At 41.2% G+C, this 17,017-nt stretch overlaps 1 protein-coding gene and 1 pseudogene across 1 annotated transcript; one reads left to right on the top strand and one right to left on the bottom strand.

The window, feature by feature from the left end:
• Positions 1-735: 735 nt before the first annotated feature.
• Positions 736-11,481, top strand: LOC128568095 (trafficking kinesin-binding protein 2-like). The gene is given in 4 exon segments (XM_053565770.1): positions 736-1,533; positions 1,536-3,296; positions 3,299-3,501; positions 10,212-11,481. Coding segments are annotated over 4 exon segments (2,742 nt in total). The 5' UTR covers positions 736-941; the 3' UTR covers positions 10,398-11,481.
• Positions 11,482-15,075: 3,594 nt separating this feature from the next.
• Positions 15,076-16,579, bottom strand: LOC128567441 (keratin, type II cytoskeletal 8-like; annotated as a pseudogene).
• Between the last annotated feature and the right edge of the window lie 438 nt (positions 16,580-17,017).

The raw sequence follows: 17,017 nt of genomic DNA, 5'->3' as shown, positions 1-17,017 counted from the left end.
ATTGGAAAAGAGGAAATCAAACTATTTCTGTATGCCAATGATAAGATCTTAAACCCAGAAAATGCTAAAGACTCCTACAAAAGATATCTAGAAATGATAAATGAATTTGGCAAATTCTCAGTTTACAAAATCAATGTATACAAATTAGTAGCATTTCTATACACTAACAATAACCAAGCCAAGAATCAAATCAAGAACTCAATCTCATTTACTATAGCATCAAAAGAAAAAAAGAAATTATGGGGCGGGTGGGGGAGTGGGTGTGCCTGTAGCAGTGGTTAGGGCACTGGCCACATACACCAGGGCCGGTGGTTTCAAACCAAGCCTGGGTCTGTTAAACAACAACAACAAAAGAATAGTTGGGTGTTGTGGTGGGTGCCTGTAGTCCTAGCTCAGAGAGGCTAAGTCAAGAGAATCACTTGAGCCCAAGAGTTGTTGGTTGATATGAGCTATGATGCCAAGGCACTCTACAGAGGGTGACAAAGTGAGACTCTGTCTCAATTAAAAAAAAAAATTACCTTGGAATATCCTTAACCAACGAATAAAAGATCTCTACAAGGAGAACTACAAAACACTGATGAAAAAAATGATAGATGAAACAAGGAAATGAAAAAGCATTCCATGGCAGTCCTTGCCACGCCTGGGCGGTTACTGGCAGCAGCTGCAGCTTAGGCTGCCGCGGTTTTAGAGGCTTCTCCCTGAGGGGGCGTGGGCGGACGATGGAGGACACCGGGCCATTCGGGTCATGACTGTCCAAGATATGATCACATGAAAGCATCCATTACTGCAGATGTCATTTGACTCATCAGAGAAAATCTGTCTCAAAGAAAATATCCACATGACTAAAACCATTTCTTTATTGAATGGCTTGATGAATTTCCTTTACTCTGATTCATACCAAAGCTGTCCGCCTTCTCAACCAAAGCAAGAAAGGATCCTATATGCGTCAGCCCCAGAATGCCATTTTTACATCACCAACAGGTGAAGAAAACCTCATGAATACCAATCACCGAGACTCGGAAAGCATCACTGATGTCTGCTCCAATGAAGATCTCCCTGAAGTTGAGCTGGTTAATCTGCTAGAAGAACAGCTACCGCAGTATAGGCTAAAAGTAGACTCTCTCTTTCTGTATGAAAATCAAGACTGGACTCAGTCCCCACACCAGCAACAACATGCATCTGATGCCCTTTCTCCAGTGCTTGCTGCAGAGACTTTCCATTATATGATTCTAGGCACAGACAGGGTGGAGCGGATGACCAAAACTTACAACGATATCGACATGGTTACACTTCTCCTGGCAGAGAGAGATCGTGATCTGGAACTCGCTGCTCGAATTGGGCATGCTCTCTTAAAGCGAAACCGTATCTTATCGGAGCAGAATGAAGCCCTGGAGGAGCAGCTGGGACAAGCCTTTGATCAAGTTAATCAGCTACAGCATGAGCTATCCAAAAAAGAGGAGTTACTTCGAATTGTCTCCATCGGTTCTGAAGAAAGTGAAACTGATTCCAGCTGTTCTACACCTCTTCGGTTCAATAGTCCTTTAGCTTATCTCAGGGTTTACTGCAATTGGACATGCTGCAAGAAAAGCTTAAGGAACTGGAAGAAGAGAATATGGCTCTTCGATCAAAGGCTTGTCACATAAAGACAGAAACTATTACCTATGAAGAGAAGGAACAGCAGCTTGTCAATGACTGTGTTAAAGAACTCCATGAAACAAATGCTCAGATGTCCAGAATGACTGAAGAATTGTCAGGGAAAAGTGATGAACTGATTCGATACCAGGAAGAGATCTCCTCTCTCTTGTCTCAGATTGTAGATCTTCAGCATAAACTTAAAGAACATGTGATTGAGAAAGAAGAACTAAGACTTCACCTACAAGCTTCCAAAGATGCCCAACGGCAACTAACAATGGAGCTACATGAGTTACAAGACAGGAATATGGAGTGCCTGGGAATGTTACACGAATCCCAAGAAGAAATAAAAGAACTTCGTAGTAGATCTGGCCCTGCTGCTCATCTCTACTTATCCCAGTCATATGGCGTTTTTACTGGAGAATCTTTGGCAGCTGAGATTGAGGGGATCACGCGTAAAAAGTTGAGTTTGGATGAGGAATCTTCTCTCTTTAAACAAAAAGCCCAACAGAAACGGGTATTTGATACTGTCAAAGTTGCCAATGACGCACGGGGTCGCTGTATCTCATTCCCAGCTCTGCTGCCCATCCCAGGCTCCAACTGTTCAAGTGTCATCATGACAGCAAAACCCTTTGAGTCTGGTTTACAGCAAACAGAGAACAAAACACTCCTGAATCAGGGAAGCAACTCGGAGGAGCTTCCAGGGAACTCCCAGAAGATGGACCACCCAGGACTCTCTGGAGAGAGTGATTTGGCCACAGCCCTGCATCGCCTTAGCCTGCGTCGACAGAACTATTTAAGTGAGAAGCAATTCTTTGCTGAAGAGTGGGAGCAGAAGATCCAGGTTCTGGCTGACCAGAAGGAAGGGGCTAATGGCTGCATTACCCGCACCGAGAGCCTTGCCTCTCTCTGTAACAACCAGTCAGAGATCACAGACTTCAGCAGTGCCAGTTGCCTTCGAGGTTTCATGCCAGAAAAATGACAAATTGTCAAGCCCCTTGAAGGATCACAAACTCTGCATCACTGGTAGCAGCTCGCTCAACCAAACTTGGGGACAATTTTTGATCCACGACCAGGTGTTATTACTAAAGGATTTACCCAGTTGCCCAATGATGCCATCTATCACCTCTCAGATTTAGAAGAGGATGAAGAGGGGGGTATCACTTTTCAGATTCAGCAGCCTCTTCAAGTGGAACAGAAACCTTCAGTATCCATCCCAGTAACGGGGATCTTCCTACCGTCCATTACTTCAACAGGGGGACCAGTTACAGTTGCAACCTCAAACCCAGGAAAGTGTCTGTCATGCACAAACTCGACATTCACCTTCACAACTTGTAGGATATTACATCCCTCTGACATCACTCAGGTTACCCCCAGCTCTGGGTTCCCTTCATTATCCTGTGGAAGCAGCGGTAGCAGTTCATCAAACACGGCTGTGAATTCTCCTGCCATGTCCTACAGACTTAGCATTGGTGAATCTATCACCAACCGACGAGATTCTACTATAACCTTCAGTAGCACCATGAGCTTAGCCAAACTTCTACAAGAGCGAGGCATCTCTGCCAAAGTGTACCACAGTCCGGTTTCAGAGAACCCCCTCCTTCAGCCATTCCCTAAAGTCCTAGCCACCCCTTCTACACCACCAAATTCACCATCTCACTCACCTCCCCTCCTCCTTTGCCCTTCGAGCCTCGAGTACATCTTTCTGAAAATTTTTTGGCCTCTCGACCAGCTGAAATATTCCTCCAGGAGATGTATGGCTTGAGACCCTCCCGGAACTCTCTTGACATTGGCCAGTTGAAGATGAATTTAGTGGACAGGCTGAAGAGACTGGGGATAGCCAGAGTGGTCAAGACCCCTGACATCGAGGCGGAGCAAGATGGCAGCCGAGTAACAGCTTCCTTGCATCTGGGCACCGTGAGTCTGGGGAGATAGGACTCCAGGCATCTCTGGCTGGTGGGAACTGCCTATCATCACTCCTATGAAGATACAGGGAGTCAGCGAGAGACTTCTGGACCCCAAGAGGAGGACTAAAACAGTGGAAAACCGGCAAGTGGTCGCGTGTGTTCAATCCGTCTAAACCCGCCCACAACTGTAAGTTCAGTAGCAGCGAGACTGCAAACCAGAAAGGCCTTACCTGTGAACTGTTTTGATGTCCTTGGACTTGGCACTGAGTTGAACTGCCTTGGGGAAGGCCTGAGCGGGAGTGCGGAGAACTTTGGCCGTTGTCTAGGGCCCCAGTCTGAGCCGCTGAGCCAGACGGAGCTAATAGTGTTTGGCGGTGGGTCACACAGATCCATTGTCAGTGATCTGCCCCTGCAAGCTCCGCCCTCAGGGTCGCAGAGCTAGAAACGGGTGGGAGCTGGTAACCCAGCAACCAAGTAGCCTAAGGGTGGGGTTTGAGCCACCTTGCAGCCCTAACCCTCAGGGGCAGAGTGAGACCGGTTTTGGCACACTAAGTGGATAGCCACTTCAGCAGCGATTCCAGCGAGAAAGCTGGGAAAGCTTCTGCTCAGCAAGTTTACAAGTTCAAAGTGCCTTTTAAGTAGGCTGAAGAGAGATTTAGGGTGTCTACCTGCTGGGGTTTGAGAAATCAGCAGCCTCCAGTCGTATCAGAACTGTGACTAACATCTCAAACCCCAGAAGACCACGTGTTGCCCAGACAATATTCAATAACATATACAAACTGCTTTGTTTTTGGTTGTGTATTTTTTTCTTCTCTTTTTTTTGGTTTGGTTGTTTTTTTTGTTTGTTTATTTTGACGTTGCTGATGTTCTTTTGTTTTTTTAATTTCAATCTTTTCCACACAGATCCCTTTTTCTTTCTCAATTTTCCTAGTTTAATTATAATTTCCCATTGCTGCCTTTTTTAATAACTTCAACTTCATTTTTGCTAGTGTTTCTACCGATATAATTTGGTTTTTCACCCAATTTTATCCCTGTAAAGTTTTCTGTTTGCTTCTTTTGGTTTGATTTATAGCATTTTTGTCTTTTCCCCGTAAAGTTTTCTGTTTGCTTCTTTTGGTTTGATTTATAGCATTTTTGTCTTTCCTCTCTACTTGGTGGAGGTGGGGTACTGTGTCTGATCAGGTTAGCAAAGAGCTGCTGACCTCAAGGGAACCACGCAACTGGGCACCCCCAGAAGGTGGGGTTTTTTAAGGTTGTGTCAAAGTACCCTACTGTACACCTATATTGCCCTGTCTCCCTCTTTCTGTGCCTCTCTTCTTTTTGTCAATATTCCTTATACCCACCCCCTCTCCTTTCTCTATCTTTCTTTTTTTCTTATCACTCGGTCCTCCTTTCTTTCATCCCCCTTTTTTTGCTCTTCAACCTTCTCACCCTTCTGGTCCTGTAACCCTTAGTCCACAGGCACAAGAACTTAAAGAGCAAGAGGAAGTGAAAGGAAAATTAGGGCAAGGAAACAGATAAAAGAAATCACTCATGAGGAAGAATCAGCAGAAAACTTCAGGCAACATGAAGAACCAGTCCAGAACAACCCCACCAAGGGACCATGAGGTAGCTACTGCAGATGATTCCACCAGTATAGAAATGTTAGGAAAGACAGAAAGGGAATTTAGAATACACATGTTGAAAACAATGAAAGAAATGACAGAAACAATGAAGGAAATTGCTAATAAAGTAGAAAATAACCAAAAGGAAATCCAAAAACAGAATCAAATAAGAGATGAACGATATGAAGAATATAAAAAGGATATAGCAGACCTGAAGGAACTGAAACAGTCAATTAGGGAACTTAAAGATACAATGGAAAGTATCAGCAACAGGTTAGACCATGCAGAAGAAAGAATTTCAGAGGTAGAAGACAAAGTTCTTGAGATAACTCAGACAGTAAAAGAGGCAGAAAAGAAGAGAGAGAAAGCAGAACGTTCACTGTCAGAATTATGGGACTTTATGAAGCGTTCCAACATACGAGTTATAGGAATTCCAGAAGGGGAAGAAGAATGCCCCCAGAGGAATGGAAGCCATACTAGAAAATATTATAAAAGAAAATTTCCCAAACATCACCAAAGAGTCTGACACACTGCTTTCAGAGGGATATCGGACCCCAGGTCGCCTCAACTCTAACCGAGCTTCTCCAAGACACATTGTGATGAACCTGTCCAAAGTCAAGACAAAAGAAAAGATTCTGCAAGCTGCCAGGAGTAAGCGCCAGTTGACCTACAGGGGCAAATCCATCAGAGTTACCGCAGACTTCTCTAATGAAACTTTCCAAGCAAGAAGACAATGGTCATCTATCTTTAACCTACTTAAACAGAACAATTTTCAGCCCAGAATTCTGTACCCTGCTAAGCTAAGCTTCAGAATTGACGGAGAAATCAAATCATTTACGGATATACAAACATTGAGGAAATTCGCCACAACAAGACCAGCTCTACAGGAAATACTTCAACCTGTTCTGCACACTGACCACCACAATGGATCAGCAGCAAAGTAAGAACTCAGAAATCAAAGGACAAAACCTAACCTCCACACTGATGCAAAAGATAAAACTAAGCAATGGACTCTCACCAAATAAGACGAATAGAATACTACCACACTTATCAATTATCTCCATAAATGTTAATGGCTTGAATTCCCCACTGAAGAGACATAGATTGGCTGACTGGATTAAAAAACACAAGCCATCCATTTGCTGTCTGCAAGAAACACACCTGGCCTCAAAAGACAAATTAAAGCTCTGAGTCAAGGGTTGGAAGACAATTTTTCAGGCAAACGGAATTCAGAAGAAAAGAGGAGTTGCAATCTTATTTTCAGATACATGTGGATTTAAAGCAACTAAAGTCAAAAAAGACAAAGATGGTCACTTTATATTGGTCAAGGGAAAACTACAACAAGAAGACATTTCAATTCTAAATACTTATGCACCCAATTTAAATGCTCCCAGATTCTTGAAGCAGACCTTACTCAGTCTGAGCAATATGATATCTGATAATACCATCATAACAGGGGACTTTAACACACCTCTTACAGAGCTGGACAGATCCTCTAAACAGAAATTAAACAAAGATGTAAGAGATTTAAATGAGACCCTAGAACAACTATGCTTGATAGATGCATATAGAACACTCCACCCCAAAGATAAAGAATATACATTCTTCTCATCACCCCATGGAACATTCTCCAAAATTGATCATATCCTGGGACACAAAACAAATATCAACAGAATCAAAAGAATTGAAATTGTACCTTGTATCTTTTCAGACCATAAGGCACTAAAGGTGCAACTCAACTCTAACAAAAATGCTCAAGCCCACCCAAAGGCACGGAAATTAAACAATCTTCTGTTGAATAACAGATGGGTGAAGGAAGAAATAAAACAGGAAATCATTAACTTCCTTGAGCATAACAACAATGAAGACACAAGCTACCAAAACCTGTGGGATACTGCAAAAGCAGTTTTGAGAGGAAAATTCATCGCTTTAGATGCCTACATTCGAAAAACAGAAAGAGAGCACATCAACAATCTCACAAGAGATCTTATGGAATTGGAAAAAGAAGAACAATCTAAGCCTAAACTCAGTAGAAGAAAAGAAATATCCAAAATCAAATCAGAGATCAATGAAATTGAAAACAAAAGAATCATTCAGAAAATTAATGAAACAAGGAGTTGGTTTTTTGAAAAAATAAATAAAATAGATAAACCATTAGCCAGACTAACTAGAAATAGAAAAGTAAAATCTCTAATAACCTCAATCAGAAACGATAAAGGGGAAATAACAACTGATCCCACAGAGATACAAGAGATCATCTCTGAATACTACCAGAAACTCTATGCCCAGAAATTTGACAATGTGAAGGAAATGGATCAATATTTGGAATCACACCCTCTCCCTAGACTTAGCCAGGAAGAAATAGACCTCCTGAACAGACCAATTTCAAGCACTGAGTTCAAAGAAACAATAAAAAAGCTTCCAACTAAAAAATGCCCTGGTCCAGATGGCTTCACTCCAGAATTCTATCAAACCTTCAAGGAAGAGCTTATTCCTGTACTGCAGAAATTATTCCAAAAAACTGAGGAAGAAGGAATCTTCCCCAACACATTCTATGAAGCAAACATCACCCTGATACCAAAACCAGGAAAAGACCCAAACAAAAAGGAGAATTTCAGACCAATCTCACTCATGAACATAGACGCAAAAATTCTCAACAAAATCCTAGCCAATAGATTACAGCTTATCATCAAAAAAGTCATTCATCATGATCAAGTAGGCTTCATCCCAGGGATGCAAGGCTGGTTTAACATACGCAAGTCTATAAACGTTATCCACCATATTAACAGAGGCAAAAATAAAGATCACATGATCCTCTCAATAGATGCAGAAAAAGCATTTGATAAAATCCAGCATCCTTTTCTAATTAGAACTCTGAAGAGTATAGGCATAGGTGGCACATTTCTAAAACTGATTGAAGCTATCTATGACAAACCCACAGCCAATATTTTACTGAATGGAGTAAAACTGAAAGCTTTTCCTCTTAGAACTGGAACCAGACAAGGTTGTCCTCTGTCACCTTTACTATTCAACGTAGTGCTGGAAGTTCTAGCCAATACAATTAGGCAAGACAAGGAAATAAAGGGAATCCAAATGGGAGCAGAGGAGGTCAAACTCTCCCTCTTTGCTGACGACATGATCTTATACTTAGAGAACCCCAAAGACTCAACCACAAGACTCCTAGAAGTCATCAAAAAATACAGTAATGTTTCAGGATATAAAATCAATGTCCACAAGTCAGTAGCCTTTGTATACACCAATAACAGTCAAGATGAGAAGCTAATTAAGGACACAACTCCCTTCACCATAGTTTCAAAGAAAATGAAATACCTAGGAATATACCTAACGAAGGAGGTGAAGGACCTCTATAAAGAAAACTATGAAATCCTCAGAAAGGAAATAGCAGAGGATATTAACAAATGGAAGAACATACCATGCTCATGGATGGGAAGAATCAACATTGTTAAAATGTCTATACTTCCCAAAGCTATCTACCTATTCAATGCCATTCCTATCAAAGTACCTACATCGTACTTTCAAGATTTGGAAAAAATGATTCTGCATTTTGTATGGAACCGGAAAAAACCCCGTATAGCTAAGGCAGTTCTTAGTAACAAAAATAAAGCTGGGGGCGTCAGCATACCAGATTTTAGTCTGTACTACAAAGCCATAGTGCTCAAGACAGCATGGTACTGGCACAAAAACAGAGACATAGACACTTGGAATCGAATTGAACACCAAGAAATGAAACTAACATCTTACAACCACCTAATCTTTCATAAACCAAACAAGAACTTACCTCGGGGGAAAGACTCCCTATTCAATAAATGGTGTTGGGAGAACTGGATGTCTACATGTAAAAGACTGAAACTGGACCCACACCTTTCCCCACTCACAAAAATTGATTCAAGATGGATTAAGGACTTAAATTTAAGGCATGAAACAATAAAAATCCTCCAAGAAAGCATAGGAAAAACACTGGAAGATATTGGCATGGGGGAAGACTTCATGAAGAAGACTGCCATGGCAATTGCAACAACATCAAAAATAAACAAATGGGACTTCATTAAACTGAAAAGCTTCTGTACAGCTAAGGACACAATAACCAAAGCAAAGAGACAACCTACACAATGAGAAAGGATATTTGCATATTTTCAGTCAGACAAAAGCTTGATAACCAGGATCTATAGAGAACTCAAATTAATCCACATGAAAAAAGCCAACAATCCCTTATTTCAATGGGCAAGAGACATGAATAGAACTTTCTCTAAAGATGACAGACGAATGGCTAACAAACACATGAAAAAATGTTCATCATCTCTATATATTAGAGAAATGCAAATCAAAACAACCCTGAGATATCATCTAACCCCGGTGAGAATGGCCCACATCACAAAATCTCAAAACTGCAGATGCTGGTGTGGATGTGGAGAGAAGGGAACACTTTTACACTGCTGGTGGGACTGCAAACTAGTACAACCTTTCTGGAAGGAAGTATGGAGAAACCTCAAAGCACTCAACCTAGACCTCCCATTCGATCCTGCAATCCCATTACTGGGCATCTACCCAGAAGGAAAAAAATCCTTTTATCATAAGGACACTTGTACTAGACTGTTTATGGCAGCTCAATTTACCATTGCCAAAATGTGGAAACAGCCTAAATGCCCACCAACCCAGGAATGGATTAACAAGCTGTGGTATATTTATACCATGGAATACTATTCAGCTATTAAAAAAAATGGAGACTTTACATCCTTCGTATTAACCTGGATGGAAGTGGAAGACATTATTCTTAGTAAAGCATCACAAAAATGGAGAAGCATGAATCCTATGTACTCAATCTTGATATGAGGACAATTAATGACAATTAAGTTTATGGGGGGGGAAGCAGAAAGAGGGATGGAGGGAGGAGGGTGGGGCCTTAGTGTGTGTCACACTTTATGGGGGCAAGACATGATTGCAAGAGGGACTTTACCTAACAATTGCAATCAGTGTAACTGGCTTATTGTACCCTCAATGAATCCCCAACAATAAAAAAAAAAAAAAAAAAAAGACCCCTGACATCAAGGAGAATGGAAGAAGCCAAGAGGCAGAAGTTGGTCTTCAAAAGCCAGAGTCTGCTATTTATTTGAGTGCAGGTAGCAATTTATTGGGTGGACTGAGGAGGAATCAGAGTCTTCCGGTCATGATGGGTAGCTTTGGTACCCCAGCTTGCACATCCTCACCCAAAATGGGTATCCTGAAGGAGGACTGAGGCCCAGCAGTTAGCTGACCTCCTGTACAGATTAGCACATGAAGGGGAGTAGGCACCACTAATACAAGTGGTCTAATCTGACTTGTGAGAAAAGGAATGTTGCAGAAGGATTGTGAATGTGGAAGGGGGAAGTGGAGGGATGGAAACAAATTTGGGATAAGGCCCTAGTGGATAAAGTATGGTAAATTGAAAGTATAAATGAATAGGCCATGAGTGTTTGGAGGCAGAAAAGGAAGAAAGATTTAATACACTGCTTCAGTTAAGTTTTCTTACCTCGAAAATAAAAAGCAAATAGAAAATAAATTCAGTAATATTGAAATATACCAGAGATACTGAACTTCCTGGTACATTTACTTCCAATAAGCCTGGACAAGGAGCACCAGGTTAGAAAGATGGGATAAGAAAAGCAATAGCTATGACTCTTGCTTATAGAAAGCTGTTCCGAATGTTTGGTGGAGTAAGCCCAGTCTGTTATCTGAGATAACAGTGACATGGCTTATATGTTTCCCCTGCTAATGTTGGGTTAAATTATGCATCCATCAAATGGTATGCTCACAGCGTTAGCAAAACAAAGAATTTTACCTTTTTTATTCAGAAGTGAAGACTTCCTTTTTCCTTTCTGTTTGTAAGCCCCTGGCAGCCCAAACACCACTCATATTCCTGTGTAGTTATGATTAATAAAAGTTCATTTTTTAAATTTGCATTTTTATACAATCTCCAAAAAGAACCCAACATGGGTAGGATGTGGGAGGGATTTACTTTCAAGAAGGAAAATTTGGGTAAATTGGAGCCAAGGAAACTAGTTTTTAGAATATTTCTTCTGAATAAGCATAGTAGTGAAGGAATATAAACATAATTGCATGTCTTTCAAATTTCCTTGGAGGTTGAACAGGGTTAAACCAGAAGTGCAATCATAGGAATTAGGGAATGTTATATATTTATATATGTAAAATTTTTTGTGCGGAAAGTTGGTTGCAACTTAAACCAACTTTTCCCAAAGTACGCTATGCATATTTTTAATGAAAAGTGATATGTGTTTGCACAAAAATTCTCAGGCATATTAAATTATTATAAGCTGAAGTAAAATCCAAAAAAAAAAAAAAGAAAAAGCATTCCATGTTTATGGACTGGAATATTGTTAAAATATTGTTAAAATGTCCACACTACATAAAGCAATCTACAGAATCAATTTAATCCCCATCTAAATACCAATGACATTCTTGACAGAAAATTTTTTAAGAATCCTGAAATTTATATGGAACCACAAAAAACCTAGAATGTCCAAAGCCATCTTGAGCAAAAGTACAAAACTAGAGAAATCAACATTATCTGACTTCAAGTTATACCACGGAGCTGTAGTAATGAATACAGACACATAAACCAATAAAACAAAAAAATAACCCATGACTAAATCTACACATCTATGGTGAACTTATTTTTGACAAGGGTGCCAAGCTGGAAAAACTGGATATTTATATAGAAAATTAAACTAGATACTTAACTTTCACTACAGAACAAAAATCAAATCAAAATGGTTTAAAGACTTAAATCTAAGACCTGGAACTATGAAACTACTACAAAGCACTGGAAAAATGTTTCAGGACATTGAACTGGGCAAAGACTTCTTAAGTAATAACCCTAAAGCAAAATTGAACAAATGAGATTACATCAAGCTAACAAGCTTCTGTAAGGCAAAGAAAACAATTAACAGGTGAAGGGACAACCCACAGAATGGCAGAAAATATTTGCAAACTACCCATCTGACAAGTAATTAAGAACCAGAATATACAAGGATCACCAACAACTCTGTAAGAAAAAAATCAAATAATCAGATTAAAAATGGGCAAAGGATATGAATAGACATTTCTCAAAAGAAGACATACAAATAGGCAAGAGGCATATGAAAAAGTTTTCAACATCATTAGCAATCATAGAAATGCAAATCAAAACTACAATGAGGTATTATCTTACCCCAAAATGCTTTTTATCAAAAAGACAGGCAATAAATAACAAGTGCTGGTGAGGACATGGTGAAATGGGAACCCTTGTACACTGTTGGTTGGAATGTAAATGAATGCAACCCCTATAGAAAACAGTATGGAGGCTCCTCAAAAAACTGAAAATAGACCTACCATAAACCCAGCAATCCCACTGCTGGGTCTATATCAAAAAGATGAAAATTAAGTATATCAAATAGATGTCTGCACTCCCACATTTATTGCAGCACTATTCACAATAGCCAAGATACGGAATCAACCTAAATGTCTATTAATGTATGAATGGATAAAGAAATTGTGATACATGTATACAGTGGAATATGTTCTTGCTCATATGTGGAAGATAAATGTTAAAATTAATTAATCTCATAGAGACAGAGAGTAGAATAATGGCTACCAGAGGCTAGGAATGGTCGAGGGGGTGGTGGATAATGTAGAAATTATTAACAGGTCAAAAAATATAGTGAAATAGTTAGGTAAAAAGAATGACATTGTATAGAACAAAAAAAGTGACTATAGTTAACAATAAAAATATGCTTTAAAATAATTAAGAAAGTGGAACTGGAATGCTCCTAATACAAAACAATTAACATGCCTGAAGTGGTACCTACCCCTATTACCCTGATTTGATTCATTCACATTGTACCAAAACATTATGTGTACTCTATAAAGCTATACAATTATGTATGTATAATAATTAAAAATAAGAATTTTTTTAAGTGGGTAAAGGACATGAACAAATATTTTTCAAAAGAAGAAAAGCAAATGGCCAAACACATGAAAACCTGTTCAACATCACTAATCATTAAGGAAGTGCAAATGAAAATCACATGAGATTATACCTTATCCCTTATGGCCAAAAAAATGATAAATACCGGTGCAGATGTGATGAAGAGCTAATGCTTATACACTGTTGGTGGAAATGTAAATTACTTAAAAGAATCAGATTAAAAATCTCTGAAAATTTACTCTACTGAAAATGAACAGATTTCTCAAAGACCTAAAAGCATACCTATCAATCTCCCTACCCAAAGGAAAAGAAGTCATTATATCAAAAAGACATACATACTCATATGTTTGTCACAGGATAATTCACAACTACAAAGACATGGAAGCACCTAAGTGCCCACCAAGAGATGAATAGATAAGGAAAATGTGGAGGCTGTGTGTACACAAGGTATGACACTTAAGTTCGTGAACTTGCCACCATGTGCTTACGTTGGCAGCACTGTACAAATAATACAGTAAGGGTTCACACCTTGGTGTATCAGTGTCTCACAACTGTGTTCATCACAGTGCGTTGCTGAGTGACATTCATTGTTGTTATTGTGTATTGCGTGCTGTTGCAAGAATGTCAGAGCTTGAATTAGAGCAAGAAATAAACATTACATTTCTTGTTAAAGTTGGCAAGAATGGAAGTGAAACCAGAACTTATTAGTCTAACTTTATGGGTACAATGCCATGAAGAAAACAGCAGTGCACAAATGGATTAAACATTTTTCTGAGGGGAGAGAAAGCATCACTGACGAAGAGAGGTTAGTGCAACCAGTAACAAGCAAAATTGACAAAAAAAAAAAAAAGCAAAAGTTCATCAAATTGCGCATTGAAATCATCAGCTGATTGTGATAAGTGTAGCAGACTAAATAAAAATCAATAGAGAAATAGGAAAATCTTAACTGAAAAATCTTCGCAAGAGAAAGATGTGTGCAAAAATGGTCCAGAAAAAGCTCACTGATGAGCAAAAGCAAAGGAGAGTCCAAGTTTGCCAAGACTGTTTGTAAAGACAAGGTGATATACTGGGCTGTGCCATCACTGATGATGAAACATGGGCGTACCAACACAACCCTGAAATAAAGCTTCGAAGTGCAACCAATGCTCCATCACAAAAAAATTCCATCAATTCAAATCAAGAGGCAAAAGGATGTTGCTAACCTTATTTGATAACAGAGATTGTTCATTATGAATTTATACCACTAGACAAATGATTAACCAAGTTTATGATTTGGAAGTGCTGAAAAGGCTGAATGAGAAAGTTAGACAAAAGGGATCTGAACTTTTTGCCAACCACCCATGGCTTTTGCAATAAGACAATGCACAAGCTCACATGGCACTCCCCACCAAGGAGTTTTTAGCCAGTAAACAAACAACTACCTTGAAACCCTCTCCCTTCTCACCTGATCTGGTCACCAATAACTTTTTTCTTTACCAAAAGAAAAAGGAAATATTGAAAGGAAGACATTTTGATTACATTCAGGACATCAAGGATAATACACGACCGCTCTGATGGCCATACCAGAAGTGTTCCAAAATTGCTTTGAAGGGCAGACTAGGTGCTGGTGTCAGTGGATAGTTTCTCAAAGGGAGTACTTTGAAGGTGACCATAGTGAAATTCAGCAATGAGGTATGTAGCACATTTTCTAGGATGTTTATAAACTTTTTTTTTTTTTTTTTTTTTTGAGGCTGAGGCTTTATTTTGGAAAAAGCAAATTGGTTTTTAGTTGGGGATATATACATGAGAAAGTGGTAACCCAGGTGGTAAACTCCCCAGAAGAATGAGCTGAGGGATGGGGCTGAGCCTCAGGTGGGTCTCCTGTTTCATGTGCTCCCTGGCACAGCTGCCTCCCCCACAGGCTCTGTGATAGCCTTGTGAGTGGGTAGACTGGAGGGGCCACAGTGGCAACTCACATGGGCAGGACATCAGAGGACTCAGACACCAGCTTCCCGTCTTGGGTCTCAATCTTCTTCACAACCACAGCCCTGGAGCTGGTGTGTCTGAAAGAGCCAGAGCCCCCACCAGAGCCAAAGTCGGTCTGGAAGGAGCTCAGACCATAGCTGAGGCCAAGGCTTGTGAGGCCCCCATAGGCCAAGCTCAGGCCACCTGAGTAGCCACTGGTGGTCTGTGTGTGGATACTCATGCTCTGCATCCCTAATTCCAGCCGGCTCTCCTCGCTCTCCAGCAGCTTGCGGTAGGTGGCGATCTCCACATCCAGGGCCAGCTTGACGTTCATCAGATCCTGGTATTCACGCAGCTGCTGAGCCATGTCCTGCTTGGCCAGACACAGGGCAGTCTAAAGCTGGGCCAGCTTGGCGTTGGCATCCTTAACAGCCAGCTCCCCAAGCTCCTCGGCATCCGCGATGGAGGCCTCCAGGGAAGCCCTCTGGCCTTTGAGAGTTTCGATCTCATTCTGGAGCCGGCTGATGTTGCGATTCATGTCAGAGATCTCTGTCTTCGTGCGCCGCAGGTCATCCCCGTGCTTCCCAGCCTGCAGCTCCTGGTACTTGGTCTGGTACAAGCTCTCAGCCTGAGCCCGGCTGCGGTTGGCCATCTCCTCCTACCGGGCGCGACCTCAGCGATGATGCTGTCCATGTCCAGGGAGCGGCTGTTGTTCATGGACAGGACCACAGACGTGTCTGAGATCTGGGACTGCAGCCCACGGATCTCCTCTTCATACAGCTGCCAGAGGAAATTGATTTCGTCAGTCAGCCCTTCCAGGCGGGACTCCAGCTCCCCCTTGTTCATGGACGCTTCATCCACATCCTTCTTGATGAGGACGAATTCATTCTCCATCTCTGTACGCTTATTGATCTCCTCCTCATACTCTTATTCTTGAAGTCCTCCACCAGCCCCTGCATGTTGCCAACCTCTGCCTCCAGCTTCAGCTTCTCCTGGCCCAGTGTGTCCAGCTGTCCCAGAAGGTTGTTGATGTAGCTTTCAAACATGCTGTCCATGTTGCTGCAAGCCATCTTCTGCTGCTGCAGGAGGTTCCACTTGGTCTCCAGCATCTTGTTCAGCTGCTCCAGGAAGCACCTTGTCAATGAAGGAGGCAAACTTGTTGTTGGGGGTCTTGATCTCCTCTTTCTCCTGAGTGTGCACGGCCTGAATGTTGGGGGTCCACCTCCAGGTTGAGCGGGTTCAGCAGGCTCTGGTTCACTGTGATGGCTGTGATGCCCCCCATACCTCCAGCCACAGCGTAGCCTCCACCCAGACTGAAGCCTGTGCCCAGGCCACTCCGGAAGCTGCCCCCGCCCACCCAAGAAATGCTCAAGGAGGTGATGCGGGAACCGGGCCCACTGCTGTATGAGCAGCTGCTGAAGGCCCATGGGGCAGAGCTGGACACCTTGTAGGACTTCTGGGTAACCCTGATGGACATGGTGAAGCCTGGAGTAGAGGCAGGTGGGCCAAACCAGAGATTCGAGAAGGTGCGAAAATCTGCTTCTAGATTGATGTTTATAAACTTAATTCTCTCATTCATATTCATATTCTCTCTCTCTCTTTCTCATCATGAAATACTACTTAGCCATCCAGAAGAATGAAAAATGTCTTCTGCAGCTACTTGGATGGAACAGGAAGCCATTCTTCTAAGTGAAGTAAATCAGGAACTAAAAGCCAAATACTACATGTTCTCACTTATAACTGGGAGCTAAACAATGAGTACATGGTCACACAGAGTGACCATAATAATGGACATTGAAGACTCAATGGACATGACCATAATAATGAACATTGAAGACTCAAAAAGGGTGGTGGAGGGCAGGATGAAAAATTACCTATTAGATACAATATACACTATTCAGATGATAGGTATATTAAAAGCCTAGACTTCTCCACTGTGCAATTCAGCC

This window comes from Nycticebus coucang, chromosome 16 (genome assembly GCF_027406575.1).
Source record: "Nycticebus coucang isolate mNycCou1 chromosome 16, mNycCou1.pri, whole genome shotgun sequence".
Lineage (NCBI taxonomy): Eukaryota > Metazoa > Chordata > Mammalia > Primates > Lorisidae > Nycticebus > Nycticebus coucang.
This window is presented reverse-complemented; position numbering and strand designations above follow the sequence as displayed.